The 20,581-nt window shown below is 47.1% G+C and overlaps 2 protein-coding genes across 9 annotated transcripts in view; one reads left to right on the forward strand and one right to left on the reverse strand.

Annotated features, from left to right (window-relative positions):
- Window positions 1-20,581, reverse strand: part of VPS26C (VPS26 endosomal protein sorting factor C) — a 49,172-nt gene that overhangs the window by 1,177 nt on the left and 27,414 nt on the right. Inside the window, exons 2-8 of one of the 7 annotated variants that reach the window (XM_531457.8) lie at window positions 20,237-20,380; window positions 18,201-18,350; window positions 13,115-13,195; window positions 12,127-12,201; window positions 7,956-8,106; window positions 7,388-7,540; window positions 3,116-5,320 (exon numbers count right to left, since the gene is read on the reverse strand). In XM_531457.8, coding sequence (XP_531457.2) covers window positions 5,238-5,320; window positions 7,388-7,540; window positions 7,956-8,106; window positions 12,127-12,201; window positions 13,115-13,195; window positions 18,201-18,350; window positions 20,237-20,380 — 837 coding nt within the window. In that variant the 3' untranslated portion in view covers window positions 3,116-5,237. Of the gene's footprint in view, window positions 1-3,115; window positions 5,321-7,387; window positions 7,541-7,955; window positions 8,107-10,276; window positions 10,565-11,238; window positions 11,337-11,430; window positions 11,722-12,126; window positions 12,202-13,114; window positions 13,196-18,200; window positions 18,351-20,236; window positions 20,381-20,581 lie in introns of those variants that run through there. The other 6 variants (XM_054675100.2, XM_009424542.5, XM_009424493.5 and 3 more) reach the window with 6 other exon arrangements.
- LOC750082 (Down syndrome critical region protein 9) lies at window positions 42-19,058 on the forward strand. Of its 2 annotated transcripts, none has more exons than XM_009424659.5 (2): window positions 42-1,273; window positions 5,678-8,465. In XM_009424659.5, the coding sequence occupies exon 1, from the start codon at window positions 769-771 to the stop codon at window positions 1,216-1,218; it is 450 nt and encodes a 149-aa protein (XP_009422934.1). In that variant the 5' UTR covers window positions 42-768; the 3' UTR covers window positions 1,219-1,273; window positions 5,678-8,465. The 2 variants fall into 2 exon arrangements, with proteins under 2 accessions (XP_009422934.1, XP_063659744.1); XM_063803674.1 differs by lacking the exon at window positions 5,678-8,465 and adding an exon at window positions 17,143-19,058 and having other exon boundaries at window positions 632-1,273.

Here is a 20,581-nt window from a genome sequence, read left to right on the forward strand (position 1 = left end):
TGTGATGCATACATGGGAACAAATGCATAGAAAAACTTGTCAATGACACGGCAAAGTAAAACCCAAATGAAGCAAGGTGAAAGAATGGGCTGCAGCGCAGGCAAAACTGCACCACGTTACAGACTGCTCGCCTGGGATGGAACGGTGGGGAGGTGCGCAGACGGATGGATAAGCGCCTGGCAAACTGGATTTCTTTTCCTAGACTGCTAATGCTACTAACAGTTCCCTCCTCACAGGGTCGCTATAATGAGGTAACATACAGCACTTAGAAGACGGCCTGACCCAGAATAACACTAATGTTCACATGGCTGCGACTCTCAGACCAAAATCAATAGCCGGTATCTACTGAAACTGCAGCAAGGCGAAACCACGGGAATGGCGCTCCGTTGAGTAGAGCAACGCACATCACATCACATCGCATCCTCTGTAGCGGGAGGCTCTGGCCTCACCGCAGCGGCACTTCCCGGAAGAGCCCAGGATATTCGGGGACCCGCACCGGACAGGTGGCCCAGGCCCCCTGGCGCCCAGCTGGCCGCCCTGTTGCAGCTCCCATGCCAAGACCTGCGCCTAACGGCAGGGATTCCGGCGGTCATCATTTATTCTTGGCGCTAAGCTGCCGCTTCTCTTTTTTATCACCACAGAGTAACGCAGACCCCACCGTTTCCTTCCATTCTGAGCCAACCACTCCAGCAGCCACCGGGGCGCCAGGTTATGCTGGGGCTGCACCACCCGGCCCGAGGCTTTTGAAGCCACGCCTGAGCGCGGAGGATGGGCAGGATTTGCCCCGTGAACTCTCGCGCACGCAGGCTCCGCGCGAGGCCCGGGCGCCCGAGCGGCGATTCCCTCCCCTATCACCAGCTCCAGGGTGGTGCCCCCCGGCTGTGGAGCCCAGACCCCGGCCGTCCAGCAGCGTATAGACGAGCCCATGTCTGCGATGTAACTGCACCGCGCTGGGGATCCACCTCCCGCCAGGGTGAGGGCGCCGTCCTCCAGCGTATGCTACGCAGGCGCGCCCCGCCCTCCTGGTCACGTGACCACGCCTACAGCCGAAGAGGATGGGAAAATGTGGCCCTGTTCCTGAACAGGAAGCGGAAGCAGGAAGGAACTGAGAACACCAGCATCTGCTGCCGCCCTGAATCAGCGTTAGCATGTGGAGGCAATCTCAGCCCCCAGTTTTTGAAGAAGGTGATTCAGATTCAGACACAGGAATTATGGTGACGGTAGAAATGGACTGGAAGGTTCGTTCCCCTTGCCCACCAAGACTCCAGAGCAGGTGGGTTCTTGATGTCTACTCTGCATGAAGCCCTGGGCTTTCCGGCCCTCCCTACTTTTCCTCCGAATTCACAGCACAGCTGAGCCAAAATGTATTCCTGCCAAAACGGGCATTTCCCAAAAGAAAATATTGTTTTAGATTCATTGTTCACAGCCTCTTTTTTGTTGTTGTTCATTTGAAGCAATTTTTTTTTCTTTTTTATTATTATACTTTAAGTTTTAGGGTACATGTGCACAATGTGCAGGTTAGTTACATATGTATACATGTGCCATGCTGGTGCGCTGCACCCACTAACTCGTCATCTAGCATTAGGTATATCTCCCAATGTTATCCCTCCCCCCTCCCCCCACCTCACAACAGTCCCCAGAGTGTGATGTTCCCCTTCCTGTGTCCATGTGTTCTCATTGTTCAATTCCCACCTATGAGTGAGAATATGCGGTGTTTGGTTTTTTGTTCTTGCGATAGTTTACTGAGAATGATGATTTCCAATTTCATCCATGTCCCTACAAAGGACATGAACTCATCGTTTTCTATGGCTGCATAGTATTCCATGGTGTATATGTGCCACATTTTCTTAATCCAATCTCTCATTGTTGGACATTTGGGTTGGTTCCAAGTCTTTGCTATTGTGAATAATGCCACAATAAACATACGTGTGCATGTGTCTTTATAGCAGCATGATTTATAGTCCTTTGGGTATATACCCAGTAATGGGATGGCTGGGTCAAATGGTATTTCTAGTTCTAGAACCCTGAGGAATCGCCACACTGTCTTCCACAATGGTTGAACTAGTGTACAGTCCCACCAACAGTGTAAAAGTGTTCTTATTTCTCCACATCCTCTCCAGCACCTGTTGTTTCCTGACTTTTGAATGATCGCCATTCTAACTGGTGTAAGATGGTATCTCATTGTGGTTTTGATTTGCATTTCTCTGATGGCCAGTGATGATGAGCATTTTTTCATGTGTTTTTTGGCTGCATAAATGTCTTCTTTTGAGAAGTGTCTGTTCATGTCCTTTGCCCACTTGTTGATGGGGTTGTTTTTTTCTTGTAAATTTGTTTGAGTTCATTGTAGATTCTGGATATTAGCCCTTTGTCAGATGAGTAGGTTGCAAAAATTTTCTCCCATTTTGTAGGTTGCCTGTTCACTCTGATGGTAGTTTCTTTTGCTGTGCAGAAGCTCTTTAGTTTAATTAGATCCCATTTGTCAATTCTGCCTTTGGTTGCCATTGCTTTTGGTGTTTTAGACATGAAGTCCTTGCCCATGCCTATGTCCTGAATGGTAATGCCTAGGTTTTCTTCTAGGGTTTTTATGGTTTTAGGTCTAACGTTTAAGTCTTTAATCCATCTTGAATTGATTTTTGTATAAGGTGCAAGGAAGGGATCCAGTTTCAGCTTTCTACATATGGTTGGCCAGTTTTCCCAGCACCATTTATTAAATAGGGAATCCTTTCCCCATTGCTTGTTTTTCTCAGGTTTGTCAAAGATCAGATAGTTGTAGATATGCGGCGTTATTTCTGAGGCACAGCCTCTTTCTTTCATCTCCCTTTCCTTTCCTCATCTCTTGCTCTAATTGGAGAATTTGACAACTCTGAACCTCTGACTGTGGATAACCCCAACTCCAGCAAGCCTGGGCAAGAGTGGGACAGTTGCAGCCCAAGGTAGCCAAACATCTGAGTTTTGCCTAGTAACAGATCATGGAGAGGTCAGACCAAGAAGTGGAAGGAAGTGGCCGGCCTGAGGCCTTTGTTTGGGCCACTCAGGGTTGAATGAAATGATAAAGGTAGCCACGTTGTCTGGATGCGCTTCAGGTAATAATTATTCTCTAAGGAAAGCAGTCATATTTATATCCATAAAATCAGTTTATTAAATTACATAGCAATATACATCCCAAACCTTTTCTCAAAATTGTCATTAGCTTTTTAAATTCGTTAAATATTTTCATCTCATTAAAAATGGTTTCTTCCTTTAAAATTTCCCAGAAAGTGTGGCCTCTGTTTTCTGCTACTCAGTTTAAACACATCATCAAGGATAGATAATTAATGTCAGGTGAGCATAAAAGGAGATTATAAACCAGAAATGTATTTTCTGGGAACCAAGTTTCAAGTGACTCAGATAAGTTTTATTAATTTCATGGGTGAAGCCCCTGGATAAAGCAGTGCCTAAATCAGGCTTGTTTACCCTTGGCATTACGTCACCAAACACTGTTTCAGGATACTGGAAGTACATACAGCTTGGGAGGTCTTTGGCCTGAGCCTGTTTTGGCCGAGCCCATCCAGAATGAAAAGTACAAAAGAAGGCTAGTGTGTGTGCAAAGCAGCATGGCTTATTTTGAGGTCCTATTAGTTGTGGGCCAACAAAACAGTGGCAGGATTTGAAGGAAGAAATGTATTGCAATAGTCCATATCCTTCGAACCACAAAGGGAGACTGAGGAAATGCTGGCTTTAGGCCAAAAATCCCTGGCTCAAAACAGCTTCCTCCAGTGGCTCAGAGGCAGACCAAATTCATCAAGTCAAGGACCTTTTCCTGCTACCACCTTGCGGAGAGGGGCCTTCACCAGCCCACCCTGCACATGGGTTTCTGCTGTTCAGAACCTACCCAGTAACAACAGGAGCAAACATACATGTTTTCCCCTCATGTAACTTTGCATTTAAATATATTCTGGGAAACTGCTGGGCACAGTGGCTCACACCTGTAATCTCAGCACTTTGGGAGGCCAAGACAGGAAGATCACTTGAGTCTAGGAGTTCAAGACCAGCCTGGGCAACATAGGGAGACCCTGTCTACAAAAAATTTAAAAATTAGCTGAGTGTGGTGGCACTCACCTGTAGTCTCAGCTACTCAGGAGGCTAAGGGGAGGGATCGCTTGAGCCAGGGAGGTTGAGGCTGCCGTGAGCTGTGATCCTGCCAGTGCGCTCAGCCTGCGTGACACAGTTTGGAAAACTGTCTCTCTCTATGTATGTATCTGTTCAGGGAAATGGCAGCGTGAGATTTTATGGCAGTTCTTGAGACTTCAGAAACACTTCAGCACCAGCCAAATCCCCCCATGAGAGCAAGGAACACTTTTCCAGTTGCTTAAAAAATTTAAAGTTATAATGAAAAATGTTGTAAAAAGAACTACAGAGGCTGGGTATGGTGGCTCACACTTGTAATCCCAGCACTTTGGGAGGCCAAGGCGGGTGGATCACGAGGTCAAGAGTTCAAGACCAGCCTGGCCAAGATGGTGAAACCCCGTCTCTACTAAAAATACAAAAATTAGCCAGGCGCGATGGCAGTCACCTGTAATCCCAACTACTCGGGAGGCTGAGGCAGGAGAGTCGCTTGAACCTGGGAGGTGGAGGTTGCAGTGAGCTGAGATCACTCCAGCCTGGCTGACAGACTGAGACTCCGTCTCAGAAACAAAACCAAAAAACTACAGAATAGAGTAGGGGTGGAGGGAAGTCATGCATTTCCAGTGGCTAGCACTTTGCGCTCTGCCTTGGCGAGTATCTGCAAACTTCCTGACCATCGAGTGTGCTTGCAGCCATCCTGGATGTCAACTGGCCACAGACCCTTTGCTATGGGGAGTCCCTGGCTACATCCATTAGCAAGTCAGAGGTTTCCTTTTGTCCCTGTGATGCCACTCTCCAGCAAGCTCAAACTGCTGTCACAATTGTTTTACTGTACCTAAAAAGGAACAGATAAGGCAAGAGCCACAGTCAATGTTTTCTGTGAAATGGTCTTGGCAAATAGCATTAAGAAATCTTGTTGAATTTCAAAGAAAAGGTCTGATTAGAAGTGCCTGTTGGAAGCAGAAGCCTCAAGAAATGAGGAAGGAAAGTTAATTTGAGGGTCTGTTTCATTTCTGATACAGAATAATCACAAAAACAAGTATATGCCGCTGGCTGTAGCTCCCCTTAGGATTTGGATAACCAGCTGGATTTCCAGATGGCCACTCCCGTTTTCTATGCTTCCCTCCTCCGGGCTATATCCTGCAGAGCTTCAGCGGGAAGTTCTCCGTGATGAGGTGGTCAGGGTGAAGAAGCACCACGATGTTAACCTCAAATTCTGAGAAGAGAAGAGAGGGTGGGTTTGTGCTGTTACCAAGCAGCGAAAGCACACGCCACCAGCACTGCAGTCGCAGGAAGCTCTAATGGCGAAGGAGCACCCGGTGCGGGTGGGTTTCATTGCTGTCCCCTCAGCGCCACCCTGACCTTTCAGCCAAACCAGTGGAGATGACTGTGCTGATGTCTGACTACCTCTGTCAACTTTCTCTAAGTGAATTTTTGTCCTCTCATCTTGGAACATGAGTGATCAGGCTTCACCAACTACACTTTCCCTGTCCCTTTGCTTTCCTAAAAAGGATATTCTAGAACCCTTTCAATTCATTGGTATTCCTTTGCCTTATTTTTACATTTCCTACAGTTCTTAATGAAATAGCAGACCGTGAACCAGCGCATAGCTGTCTGGGCTCATGTCCCCAATCCCCAGGTGAGAAACAGTCTTCAGAAGCAACAATTTCATTGTTGCTCCATTGGATACTATTCATCCATCACCTTTCAGCAAACAGGATTCCTTCTCCACCGACTCTTCAGCTGATATGGGTGAGCCTTGTTGATCCTAACAAAAGGGATGTGTGTGAAGAGGAAGCACCTGACGACAAACAAGCACCACGTCCTTCCCCAGTGTGACGAGGGGTGGGAAGGGCACCGTGTGGGCAGAGGGCACCCTGTGCCGAGCCCCACACTGTGGCAGCTCAGCTGTGGAAGGGGCCTTGGAGTCAGTGCCCACCTGTGGCTGGGGTCTGCAGGACAGCATCCCCGTGTGGGAGTGTCCACCTCCGCCCAAACATCAGCCACGAGAAGAGTCGGCCACCAGCAGTGGCCGGCCTGTCCTTCCTCACTTTATTGTCACTACATTAGAGCCCTCTGCCACCACTCCCTTCAATGGGTTCTCCACCCCTCTTATGCCCCCCAGAAGGGTGGAGGGTGTGGCTGGAGTGGACAGAGAGGGATGCCCAGCAGGCAAGATAGGGAGGTGGCGGGGGCTTTCCTTTACAGCAGGAAAACAGCTGCACTGGAGCCGCCATGATACCCAGGCGCTGCTTAGAGTCCGAGTGAGTTCCAGTCTCGGGCCTGACCGTGCATTTGAGGTCACTTGCACAGAATTGGAGGGGAACACACAGAGGTGCTGCTCTTGATGTGGATGCAGTGCTCACTCCTGACTTCCAACCTAGAGGTCCCCGAGCCTCTCTGAATCACGGTCCCCTGCTACTGAGAAGGCTCGGTCCCTTCCTACTGGGTCTCTCTGTTCTACTTCTTCATAGTGTGGAGTGATCTCCCAATTAACATGATTCTTATTAAGATGGAGGTCCCATTACAATATTTATAGGAAGAGTTAAAAACATGGAAATGTTCATGATACAATGTTAAGGGAAAAAGGCAGAATATAAAAGGGTGTCTGTGACCTGATTCAGATCCCATGGTTAAAATATGAACACACAGGTTCATGGAAACTCACTAGAGGCATCTAGGCCGCAGGGCTCAAGGCCTTCCTGCTGCTGAGCGCTCACTCTGGGGTTTTCACGGGTCCTGGACCTTCACACAGAGCCACTTTCTCAGTATCCACACCACCCCCCACTCCTGTGGTGCTCACTCACGGGAGTTTTCTTCACGGAGCTCAGCCTCACCTGCCCATGTCTACACGGAGCTCAGTGTCACCTGCCCATGTCTACACGGAGCTCAGCGTCACCTGCCCATGTCTACACGGAGCTCAGCGGCACCTGCCCATGTCTACACGGAGCTCAGCGTCACCTGCCCATGTCTACACAGAGCTCAGCGTCACCTGCCCATGTCTACACTGATGTGGGTCTGTGTGTTTCCCCATGTGACAGTGGAAGTCCCACAAGCACCAGGACTGCCTGTGGGTGTGTCCCTTGTGCGGCACAGCAGCTCCTTAACAAGGTTTTGTTGAGCAGCCGAAGGGCAGCAGGCTCTGAGCTGTATGGCCTGTGGCAGGCCCTGGCACTGAGGGACCGAAGGGCGGCAGGCTCTGAGCTATGTGACCCACAGCAGGCCCTGGCGCTGAGCGGCCCTTCCCATGGGCCCATGAGGGCTGGAGGCGAGTGCCACTTACCCACTTTGAAGTTGGTGGTCTCCAGTGTAGGGCAGGTGAACAGCCTAGGGAAGACCATGTAGATGGGGACAGAGAGGCCCCTGCACACATCCCCGTCGGCGATCTGAATGTTCTGAATCTCCGTGGCGTCGCGGGCGTAGCCTTCTGCACACCCTGCGGGAGGGAGGCCACATCACGCGGTCAGGGCCAGCAAAGGCTGCGGGTCCACATCCGCACCGGCACCACCCCCCAGTCTGCTCCAAGAATCCTCCAGGGTCCCCTCCCCTCACTTCCCTTAGACACGTGGCTACTGCTAAGGCACAGCCACGCTCTTACTTTTGCTTCCCCGACGTCCTCTCTTTTTTTAGAGTCAGGGTCATGGTCTGCTCTGTTGCCCAGGCTGGAGTGCAATGGTGCGATCTCAGCTCACTGCAGCCTCAAACCACCCTCCCACCTCAGCCTCCTGAGTAGCTGGGATTACAGGGGTGCGCCACTGTGCCCAGCCCCCCAGCATCCTCTTAACCATGGAACGTGAGGGTGGCAGTCGAGGGGGACAGGCAAGCGCAAGGCCTGGTGGCACGGCCCTCACCGCATGTCTCCACGCGCACCAGCTGCAGCTCCACGCTTCTGATGGCGGCTTCCGAGCTCTCCACCACCAGCTCTCCCGTTAGCGGCTGTGTGATGACACAGTTTGTTGAGTTGAGATGTCCTCGAAGGAGAAACTTGGGAAGCAAAGCTCTCTAAAACAAAATGAAAACAAATACATCAGAATGCAGGCAAGGGGGGAAAGTGCTCCATACTTTGGTGCAAATAAAACCTGGAAGCGAAGTTGGATAGTGGTTATACAGTCCACCGGGACCGTCTCACAAAACGGGAAGAAAGGAGCGAAGTACTGACGTCTTGGACATTAGCCGGCTGAATTATTCAACGACTCTCTACATATGGCACCTGACTGACACTCTGTGTACAGACAATGCCTCAGAGAACCGTCCTAATTGCCTAGTCTCAGAGCTAGAAAGCTCCTTCTTACCAAGGAATAAGACACGAAAAAGTCTGAGGGAGTCGCCATGGTGTTCAAGACAACCTGACACACACAGTTAAAAAAAAAAAAAGTCCTGGCCAGGCACAGTGGCTCAGGCCTGTAATCCCAGGGCTTTGGGAGGCAAAGGCAGGAGGATCACTTGAGGCCAGGAGTTCAAGAACAGCCTGTGTAACACAGCAAGACCCCATCTCTAAAAAATGTTTTAAAAATTAGCTGGGCAGGCTGGTGCACACCTGTAGTCTCAGTTACATGGGAGGCAGAGGCAGGAGGATTGCTTGAGCCCAGGAGCTTGAGGCTCCAGTGAGCAATGATTACACCAGTGCACTCCAGTCTGGGTGACAAGAATGAGATGCTGTCTCTTAAAAAAAAACATTCAAAGATGTTCCCAATTGTACAATTTTTGAAACCCAAGACATTTATTTTATTTCACGGAAATTTAAAGAAAACTAGTATCTTTGACGCTTGCTGAGAAGCCTACAAACCTTTACTCTGCAGACAGGACACTGGCCAGGAAGGACTGATGATGGTCTAGAGCAGGGGTGTCCACTCTTTTGGCTTCCCTGGGCCACGTTGGAAGAAGAATTGTCTTGGGTCACACATAAAATATATTAACACTAATGATAGCTGATGAGTTAAAAAAAAATCACAGAAACAAAATCTCATGTTTTAAGAAGGTTTATGAATTTGCGTTGGGTCACATTCAAAGCCATCCTGGCCTGTGGGCTGTGGGTTGAATGGGCTTGGTCTAGACAGAGACAATTTTTCTAGGAATCTTTACCTCTGGCTGGATCCCAGTTACTGTAAGGATCAGATATTGGCATACTACTGTCCAACAGAAACATAATGCAAGCTGCGAGTGGAAGCCACATATATAATTTGGAATTTTCTAGTAGCCACATTAAAAAAGAAGGTAAAATTAACGAATATATCAAAAGTGTTATCACTTCCACATATAATCAATATCAAAAATATGAATGATGTTTTACATTCTCCTTTTCATCCTCAGTCTTTGAAATCTGGTCAGTATTTACACATCCAACTCAGCTACTTGGTCCAGCCATGTGTCCAGGGTCAATGGTGATGTGTGGCTGGTGGCCACCTGACCAAGCAGTGAAGCTCTGGACCTGAAAAGCCCGGGGCTCTGGACCTGGCAGTCCCCAAAGGTACAGACCTCTGAAAAAGTCTGCATTCAAGATGGAGCTTTTATTTATTTGTTTTTATTATAAACATTTTTAGAGACAGGGTCTTGCTCTGTTGCCCAGGCTGGAGTACATGGCTCACTGCAGCCTCACCTCCTGGGCTCAGGCAATCCTTTTGCCTAAGCCTCCCTAGTAGCTGGGACTACGATCGCATGCCACCACACCCAGCTAATTTTTACATTTTTCTTTTGTAGAGACGGGTTCTATGTTGCCCACGCTGGTCTTGAACTCCTGACCTTAAGTGATCCTCCTGCCTTGGCCTCCCAAAGTGGTGGGATTCCAGGCATGATCTACTGTGCCTGGCCAAGACAGAGTTTTAAAAATAACTAAGAGAAGCTATTTGTGTAGAAAAACAAAAAGCAGTAGCAGTACACATTAAAATTCTTTTAGGCGACTGATGAAAAAGGACAGCTTTCAACATTCAGCTCAAGATACTGACTAAACAATCATTTTCCCTCTCCTCCCACTGACATGATATTAACATATACAAATAAAATAAACCTATACTATTTTGAGTCTGAGCTCCAGCCTAGTAGTTCCTATAAAGCTATCTTATATCCTTCCAATAAATCTCTTTTCTACTTAAAAATCTACAAGATTTTCTACAATACATCTCTTTTCTACTTAAAAAGCAAAACAAAAAACCACCAGTGGCATTTTGTGAATAAGAAATTTTATTTTATTTGTTTTATGTGTTATTTTCTTATTTTCCAACAATAAACCTGAATGGTTCTGTGGAAAGAAAAGTTCTTCGTGTTTACAAATAAACCTATACCTAGAAAAGCCACAAGGAACGCCCCGTGGGGACCACCCCAGTGAAGTGTTTCTGTCCGGCAGAAAGTGGACAGACAATCCGGCTCCCGGGAGTTCGGGGCACCCGTCCTCCAGGTGGCAGGGGGAGCAGTGAGAGCGGGTGTGCTCGCAGGGCGTGTGGTCAGCCTGCCATCGGGCGGGGGCCTGTGAAGGGCAGTAGGCAGGTATCACAGGTGAGCTCCCCAGATGGGGGAAGCTGCCACAGACTGGCACCACAGCTTCCTGCAAAGGGGATCTCCCACCCGGAAAAGCAGACTCAGGGCAAGGTAGGACAAGTGTCCCACGTCATTCACAGCCACAATGCAGACAGCGAGCCTCTGGACTCAGGAGACAAGCTGCCTACAAACATCCCAGCCACGTGCCACACCCAGGGCAGAGCGCCTCTGATGAGCACGTGCTGAGGACCAGGAGAACAGGTTCTCACCTGGGCTAAGGATGCAGCCTCTACACCACCACCACACACATTAGATCCTCATTTGTAAATGTAAACTGACAACCAAGGAGCAATACACATTTAAGGAAAACAAAAGCAAGAAAAAGACACACACACTCGACAAACAGAACCAACCCCTGAGAAACAGAATCAATACAGGAAACGGAGATGAAAGGCCACTGCGTCCGTCATGGAAGCAGCAGCTATCCCGAAGAAGAAACAGTGTCTAGAAATGAATCACCTTACTGCTGAGGTCAGCGCTTCCGCAGACAGGCTACAGAGGTGGGAGATGGGAGTCTGAGTGGCCCACTGGGGTCGCGTGCCCTCAGAGCCCGGAGAAGGGAGACGTGCAGAACAGACAGAGGAGTGGCCTTTCCTCCCTCACCTGTCTGAAAGGCTCCCCACGACACATGTCCAGCCTCTGAGGGATGAGGCCAATGACATCCCAGGGCCCAGGCCTCCCAGCTTGTCCTTCACTTGATCCTAGTCAGTGTGGTCCAGACAGCAGAATAAAGAATTAGAGGAAGGATGAAAAGTTACATCCAGGAAGAACTACAGGACTCCACTGTTTAGGAGAAATGCATGGCAGTGGATGAGAGGGCAAGATCAGGGAGGCCGGGGCCAGGCAGAGTTTTGGACGGGCCCAAGTTCACCGTGCAGCTCGAGGGACCAGCTGAGGCTCCACCAGCGGCTGCCACTGACAGCCAGACAGCCCTGTCCTGACGCAGGAGGCGGGGGAGCTGGGCTGGCACTGCCCAGGCGTCTGTGTCCTCACGGTACCTGCCCTGGCCGTGAGGCGTCCACCACGGAGGGCACTGTGGAATCTTTGAAAAGCACGTTGCTGCCCGGCCTCTGTCAGGTGGGAATGCTGGGGAAGAAACTGCAAACTAAACATCCATGGAGGATGACAACAGGCCAGGGGGCCGGGCGCAGGCCCCGGCTAACCATGAGAAATGAAGGGACGTGGCCGTGTCATGGGCAGCGGGGGGTCTTGGGGGCCCATGATGCAGTAAAACTGAGGGAAAATGGTGAGATGAATAGACATGGACCCTCCCTGAGGAACTTTTCAAAAGCAGTCCTCTTCTAAGCTGCTTTACTGAGCTTAAAAAGGAAATCAAATGGAAAATACTGAGTAATTTGGGTGCAAACAATCAGAAATCTCTGCTGGCTGATGACGTGATTTCCAAATGAAGACCACCCGGGCAACAGCTAGTCCGTGGGGTCTGGCTGCTGGGAAGATACCCACAGCATTCGCCTGTGCAGGATGTCTTACCTCTTTGACGTTCTGTAAGGTTTCAGGTGTAATCGTGAAGTCCACGGGACTGGGAGTAAACTTCCCCTTCTGAGGCTAAAACGAGAGGTGAAACCGAAATCAGTAGGTGAAGGCCAAGAGTTCTGCAGGTCAAATAGCTTTTCCCTTTCAAAAATAAACCAACGGCAGCCTGGCGATGCAGGAAGGACGGGGAACTAAGAGGCGCAAGCCTGGGTCCTGAACACAGTTCTGTCAAATTTCCCCATCTTGCTGAAACTCAGTTTCCTCATCTGTAAAATGAGGGGAGAGATGTCTTAATCTCCAACGTGCCTTTCAGATTCAGAATTTTAAAATCAGATCTAAGAAACAGAACAGTGTTATTGGCAAGTACTTATTTGAAACCTCTCAGCACAGTGACCCTCCAAAGGGCTCTTCACACCTCCCAGATGGTCCCACTTCACAGACGAGGAAAGTGGGGCAGAGAGCTCAGTGACCTGCTCAGCTCAGTGGTAGAGCTGGGGGGCTGAGCATCAAACCCAGGAGGTCAGGTTGCTATTAGCCTCTGAGCTATAGAGCTGTCTACCTGAAGAATCATACTTTAAACGTTACCAAGACAGCAGTAACAGTGATCACCTCCATGTTACATAATTTCAGAATCTACAGATACAGCCGAGCTTCATGAGAGCCTGCCTGGCATTTTTTATCCAGGGGCTGGGATGCAAAGGGCCAGTCTACCACCCAGAGAGCCAGGGGGAGGAAAGGTCCTGCCCGATGTGCCGACGTGGAGTCCCTCTGGCCCGCGGCCTCAGCTGGGGGACTCTGGGCCCAGGACAATGATGCACACGTGATGCGCATGCCACTGACTGTCTCTGACCCAGGAGTCTTGTGTCTTCTGCCAGCACCCGTGAAACAGTAAGAGGCTAAATGATGAGCTTGTAAATAGGGTAAATTCTCAGACCCCATGGGAGATTCCTATCATTAAGCACCAGAGTCCCCGAGTGAAGCTTACAGCGGAGTGAACGATAAATTCACAGGTCTTTGTCAAGTCCTTGGCCAACAGAGACCGCTTCATGTCACAGCGCAGTGTATACTAAAGGGGAGAGTTGGAGGAAAAAAATTCATTTTAGTGGGATTTGCTTTCATCTTGGAATTATATTCAAAGAAACAAGTCAGTCAACATATTTTAGGGAAACGTTGTACAATCAGTGCATTATAGAAAATTAACATACATAATATAATACATAATAGGATAGTTAATGTTCAAAATAAAGGCATTTCTGTTTTAAAAATCAACCACTTTAAGGTTATTCTTCAATCTGTTTGCACAGCTGTCCTGCAGTTGGACCCACTGGCAAACAGGTGCACGGTCCCACCTGTAGCAGGGAGCAGGCTGGCGAGACAGAAAGGGCAGTGCGCTCAGGAGCAGAGGCCAGGCCAGATCCCGTTGTTGTCTGCCTTACTGTGCGAGCCCAGACAGATAACACAACTTGTCTGAGCTTCTGCTTCCCTTCTGTAGAATGGGGCTCTTAAGACCCACCTGCAGCGAGACTCCAATGAGATCATGTGTGACAAGCACTCAGCACAGGGCTGGCACACAGCAATGCTGGAAAACAGCAGCTACTTTGTAAGCGGGATTAGAAAATCCATGCAGTGAGGACTGCAACCCTGGGACAGCACCCAGCATGTCACAACCGTTCCTTGCTGGGCACCCGCTCTGAGTGCATAGCACTGCCCTGGGCACCAGAGCCAAGCTCAAGGTCACACCTGGTCCTCAGGGAACTTCTAGTTTACTGAATATGCAGTAACCCACACATCCATCAACCAGCTTCCACAAGGGTCAACTCATGGCTAATCTTATTTCTCGAGACATCTGAGGTCTCTCTCCATCTGCCAACACACAGATGTAGCCTGCACCTCAAAGAAAAAGTGGGTTGGAAAACAGTGTAGCATCGCACTTGCACACTTGCTTTTTTAATGTGGCAGAGCCGCATTCCATTTCTCTGCTGTCCCTAGGTTAGTTTTCTGAGCTGGTTGCTACCATGGTGCCTACTGCAAGGTGAGCTCTGTTCCCCCAAGGGGAGCTCCACTGCAGAGCTCGTATTGAGCTTAAAGCAGGCTTTGAACGGGGACTGTTGCTTCAAATCCCTGTCCGTGAGCTGAGAGACTATTTAAAAATGTAATTCTACAGCAGGACCACTGTTGTAATGCCAGTCTTTAAAAAAAAAATCACATAATCCACGTTTAATAAAGTTAGTTGTTGTTTTAATCGTCCAGGAAAAACTTCAGAATTACGTCAAAAATAATTTTCATAACTGGGACTCTATGCATAACTGAATCTTCCAAGAAGCTATATTCGTATGAACAACCTGTCCGCATGAAATAAGAAGTTACTATATATATTTAAGGTACTACTGGGAGAGTAAAACATTGTTTAAAAGAATCATCCTTGTCTGCAAGGATCTTTATGTAGAATATATATACAATATATATATTCTTTTTTTGTTTTTTAATACGGAGTCTCACTCTGTCGCCCAGGCTGAAGTGCAGTGGCGTGATCTCGGTTCACTGCAACCTCCACCTCCTGGTTTCAAGTGATTCTCTTGCCTCAGCCTCCTGAGTAGCTGGGATTACAGGGGCGTGCCACCATGGCTGGCTAATTTTTTTTTTTTTTTTGAGATGGAGTTTCACTCTTGTTGCTCAGGCTGGAGTGCAATGGCGTGATCTCAGCTCACTGCAAACTCTGCCTCCTGGGTTCAAGCAATTCTCCTGCCTCAGCCTCCCGAGTAGCTGAGATTACAGGCCTCCACCACCATGCCCGGCTAATTTTTGTATTTTAGTAGAGATGGGGTTTCACCATGTTAGTCAGGCTGGTCTTGACCTCAGGTGATCCACATGCCTTGGCCTTCCAAAGTGCTGGGATTACAGGTGTGAGCCACCGTGTCTGGCCTAATTTTTGTATTTTTAGTAGAGACGGGGTTTCACCATGTTGGCCAGGCTGGTCTTGAACTCCTGACCTTAGGTGATCTGCCCACCTCGGCCTCCCAAACTGCTGGTATTACAGGCGTGAGCCACGGTGCCCAGCCCTGTCCATAGTGTTAAAGTAGACTCCTATAAAAGGAATTTTTAACTTTGAAAAGGGATGACTAGGATCTCTAGAAATGAGTGCTGAATATACAATTTCAGCAGAGATGTTTTATGTGATAGGATAAACGCTTGCTAGCACAGCTACAAGAGTAAAGCAAGAGTAGAACAAACCTAATAAAACTTGCCTGCAATTTAAATTATTGTAAAAAGAAGAAATAGATGCACAAAGGGCAACTACGGAAGACTCTGATGATCGTATGAAGTATCTAGTAACAAAGACAAACATGAACGCAACATGACTGAGAAGAATGACAAGCTCTTCATCTAAAAAATGACAAGCAAACCAAGCCTCTGGAAGTCAGGAATATAATACTGGCGTTTGATACATATACATATATATATGTGTATATGTGTGTATATATATATATATTTTTTTTAATTAAAAAATTTTTTTCTTAAGAGATGAGGTATTGCTATGTTGCCCAGGCTGGACTTGAACTTCTGGGCTCAAGTGATTCTCCTACCTCAGCCTCCCAAGTGGCTGGGTTTACAGGTGCATGCTGCTGCACCCAGCACGTCTATCTTTTAAATCCTTTATTCTGATTTATGATTTTTACCGTTTTAGATTGTTACAACACAATTCAATTTATGAATGAAAAATTTCTTGGCACATAATTTAAGAAAGATGATATTAGGGTTTAGCAACAAAAGTTTCTATCCAAAGAAATGTGCCTATGTTAACCTTTAGAGTAAGTGCGGTAAACAGTGCGGGCCGAGGAGTGCTGGTCTGGACCCGCAGGCTGAGGCTGGCCTGTGTGACCACAGGAAGTCACTGCCGTCTCTGGGCGGCACTTGCTCTACTATAAAACTGTAAGAAAAAGACCTGCCAAATAATGGCATGAATGAATGAATGGATGGATGGATGATGACAGATTTAAAAAAACATAATCTTAGTTTCTCTTAAATTTATTTTCTCAAAAGAAGACAAATTTCGATATGAATCAAGAATTAATCAATACTTGAGAATTTTTACAAATTCTGATAGGTGTGCAAATGTTAACTGTAATTATAGAGACAAACGTCCTTAGTTTTTGGAGATGTGCAATGAGGTATTTTGAGATGAAGTATCAAGACTCTGAAACTAACTTTAAAATGATTTAGAAAAAAATCTAAATTTTTCGGTGAACAAAGATGGCAAAATACTATTAAGTGCTGAATGACAATATAAGTGTGATAAAGTCATGGAAATCAGAGGTTAAGCTAAGAAATCTCTTCATTGTTAGAAATCGGTGAGATAGTTGGGGAGGTACTGAATTCCAAATTGTAGTACTCTGAGGTTAACCCTCAAATGGTAAAATCTGATGATGAAAAGACGAGGGTAGGGGCAATTATTCCTTTTACTAAGGAACCGACCACCTGTTAACTCTCCTACTATATTTTAAGAAGCCTCCAATGTACACACAGCTCTGCAGCAACAGAAGCACACAAGCTTTTTGTTTTGTTTTCTTTTGTAGAGATGAGATCTTGCTTTGTTGCCCAGGCTGGTCTTGAACTCCTGGGTTCAAGCAATCCTCCTGCCATGGCCTCCCAAAGTGCAGGGATGACAAGCGTGAGCCACTGTGCCTGGCCAGCACACACGTTTTCTATGTATATCTGAACATCTGTCTTGGCAACATGTGGAAAAGGATGGGGTTTCCAATTTGACTTTAAACAAATTCATCTTCTTTTGGTAAGTCTTAATGAACGCAGGAGTTAACAAATATGATCACTGAAAACGTGATCTTATTCCAGTTTCTAATGAACATATTCTTGTATTTTTAAATCAACCATATTAAAGAACTACCGTGTGGATAAAGCAAGTCGATACTGATTCTGGGTAGATAATAAAAATAATTTCCAAAATCAAATGTTCAAGATATCTTCAGTATTGCCAAAAAGGCATTTTTCATTCAGTTTCTTTCAGGGTGGAAACAGTCCCAACCTAGAAAGCTGATCAGAAGACTCCCACCCACATACCAGCAATTGGTATCTGCATGGCTACGTACGCCGCTTCCTCTGAATCCAGGCACTACTCAGTCATCACTGCTGCTTCCTTGGGGCTGTCCAAAGCCTTTGGTGCTAACAATAAAGGACTAGAAACACTTCTTTTCTTCACAGAAGATGTACATCATACTATATGTGTTTCCTCTGGACAGATCTCTTAGGCAATTCATAAAACTCCCATACAGATGAATCTTTAAACACTCACAGGGGTTTGGGGGGCTTTTATTTTAAAGGTTCTATTATTTTCAGCAGGATAATGTATCTACTAAGGCCAAATTATTGACCAAAACTTAATAAATCAAAAAAATTCCTGACTTTCATCCCTCTTGCATATAAGACTGAAGAGTTTTGTCTCATCCAGCAAGGGAAGTGCTGCGAGGCTGCTATCACAAAAGTATCTTTCTTTCTGCTGCATAAAGGAAAGGCTCTCTCACCCCGCGTGGACTCCACACTGCTCCTGAGACAACAACAGCAGACTGTCAAAGACGTCCCTTAACCAGCAGAGGTAGACAGGAAGTCATAATCCACTTCCCCTCATTGACAAGGTTTGTTCAATAAAGAACACCAGCCTATGTCAAAGTAGTAGCCTTTGGGTGTTAAACAAAGAGATACTTGTAAGTATAAAATAGACAAGTTAATGCTAGTGCCAGAAAGAAGTTAGGGCATATCTGTTACCAGACAATAAAAGCATCCCTTACAATGTGAGGTGGCCTGAAAAGAGCCCAGATGAAACAGAGGGAAAAGAAGTTACAGCACGAGTGCCTTGAGGCTCCCATCAGAAATAACGGCCATACATCAAATGCATTTATCAGGGAAATGAGAAATTAACGTCGAATATACATGCGAGGTCTCAGCAATAAACACAGTATTAAATTCTTGGGCCCGTCTACTAACGTTGAGAGAAAGACCACACCGTTTGTCAGAAGAAAACTTGTGAAGTCAGTCGCGTAGGACTAGGAAGCTCTCACCTGAATGTTGACAAACACGCCATGATACGTCTCATACAGAACTTTGTTACCCTTCACGTGCAGAGGAAATTCAAAAGGGATTTCTGTTTTGCCGCTGGGAAATTTCCCTGGCTTCACCATTTCTATGGTGCTGTTGATAATCTGGATAGGCTGTAAACAAAAATCAGTTCAGTCCATCAGCACGCACTTGGAAATGTCCTTTCCAATTACTAATAACCTTCTGAAGGACACAGCACCCCGACCCCCTGGAGGCCACCATCCTGCTGTCTTCGGCAGCTCTCCGCTGGGTCTGGAGATGAACAGTGACTTGGCTCTGCTTTTTAAGACTCTGGCACAATAATGATTCATTTACAACATGAGACACATAGGTGCTTGAGACACATGGGAAATGAACTGATATATCCCTCTCTCCTCCTCAGGTATCTCATTTAACTGTTTTAACAACCCCGATCTTCAGGATCAAGAAGCAGACCCAGCACAGTGAGGCTGCCTGGCTAACAGGGTTGACGTGTGAACCCACGGCTCCCCCTCACCGAGCCCCGTGCTCTTCTGGGCAGCGCTGCCTCTGCTCCTGACATCCCACCAGCTTCCTCGGAGCCTTCCTGCTGCAGCCGCTCAGGGAGAGCAGGCCTTTCCTCCAGCCCTGTGGCCTGCACAGACCTCCTCAGCTGGGCCTCCAAGGAGGAGCAGGAGGGTACTAACATTTGGAACCTGCCTTCAAGGCACGTATTCATGCTTTTTAAGCATTTATAGTTTAACATCAGTGGCTCGGAGAAGACCCATGACTTAGGAAGTGAATCTCTTAAGTACTCATGGATTAAAATAAAGTTGTAGAAAACATAGGAAGCCCCTAAATCTGAACACTGTGAATGCACGTTTCTCTGTCTTCACTCTTTTCCCCGCAAAACTTAAAGCGTTAATATGTCCTTCAGGAAAAGGCAACTACAAGAATAGAGAAAGAGTTTACATTCTGGAACACAAAACTCTACCCTAAATGACAAAAACAACAGTTACTTGCTGTATTTTCATCTTACCTTAGTGTCAAATCAACAGTAGCATAGACACAGCCAATAAAATAACAGTTTTGATTTTGGAAGGCATGTAACATAAGCCACAGGCACAACTTCTCAGAAGAGCTGTGACCTTTTTTTTTTTTTTTGGAGATGGAGTTTTGCTCTTATTGCCTCAACTAGAGTGCAATGGCGCCATCTCAGCTCACTGCAACCTCCGCCTCCTGGGTTCAAGCAATTCTCCTGCCTCAGCCTCCCAAGTAGCTGGGGCACACGCCATCACACCCCGCTAATTTTTTGTGTTTTTAGTAGAAACGGGGTTTTACCATGTTAGCCAGGCTGGTCTCGAACTCCTGACCTCAGGTGATCTGTCTGCCTCGGCCTCCCAAAGTGCTGGGATTACAGGCGTGAGCCACTGCACCCGGGTGTGATCTTTTTAATGGCTGAAATTAATACATTTATAGTTCTCCTAATCCTATTTATCAAATGGGAATAAATATAAGCAGACTTTCAATAACAGGATATACTTAGAAACAAAGTATCTCCATTTTCGCAGGTTGATTAGTAAATATCAGAAGTGTAACTACCACCATCCCTTGCAAAATAACAACAGATAACAATAAAGGCACACAGCAAGTGAAACCCACCATAAACATGTCTTTTTTTAAGAGACATGGTATCTTGCTCTGTTGCTGAGGCTGGAGTAGAGTGCTGTGATCATAGCTCACTGCAGCCTTGAATTCCTGGGCTCAAGGGATCCTCCTGCCTCAAGCCTCCTGAGTAGCTGGGACTACAGGCACGCACCACCACACCCGGCTAATTTTTAAAGTTTATTTATAGAGATGGGGTCTTGCTATGTTGCCCAGGCTACTCTCAAACTCCTGGGCTCAAGCGATCCTCCCGCCTTGGCCTCCCAAATTACTGAGATTACAGGCCTGAGCCACTGCGCCTGGCCCTGAGCCACTGTGCCCAGCCCAACATTTCAATATTGAACTAAAAACTTGCAATCTAAGCATTCTTTCTTACCTTAACAGAATTATAAAAAGCTTCAAACACACCCACACTTTTGGCACTGAGCTGGAGGTTTACAGTTCCTTCCATGGTCAAAGACACTCCCTGGTGTTGGACTGAATCCTTACTCGATATGACCACCACGCCAGAGAGCACTTCCTGGGAGAGAAAAGACAGCCACCAATCAAATTAGCATGCTTCCTCCATTCTACCTTGTTTATTAGCAAACGTAGGTCTCCTTCATCATCAATTTGTTTAAAGATCCAGACATTCACTGAGACACCTGGATACCAGGGTGGAGAAGGCCCAGGTCCTGGTAGGGGACAGATGCCCATTGATAATGATGTGGCAGCCTGGACA

Source organism: Pan troglodytes, chromosome 22 (genome assembly GCF_028858775.2).
Source record: "Pan troglodytes isolate AG18354 chromosome 22, NHGRI_mPanTro3-v2.0_pri, whole genome shotgun sequence".
In the NCBI taxonomy this organism is placed as follows: Eukaryota; Metazoa; Chordata; class Mammalia; order Primates; family Hominidae; genus Pan; species Pan troglodytes.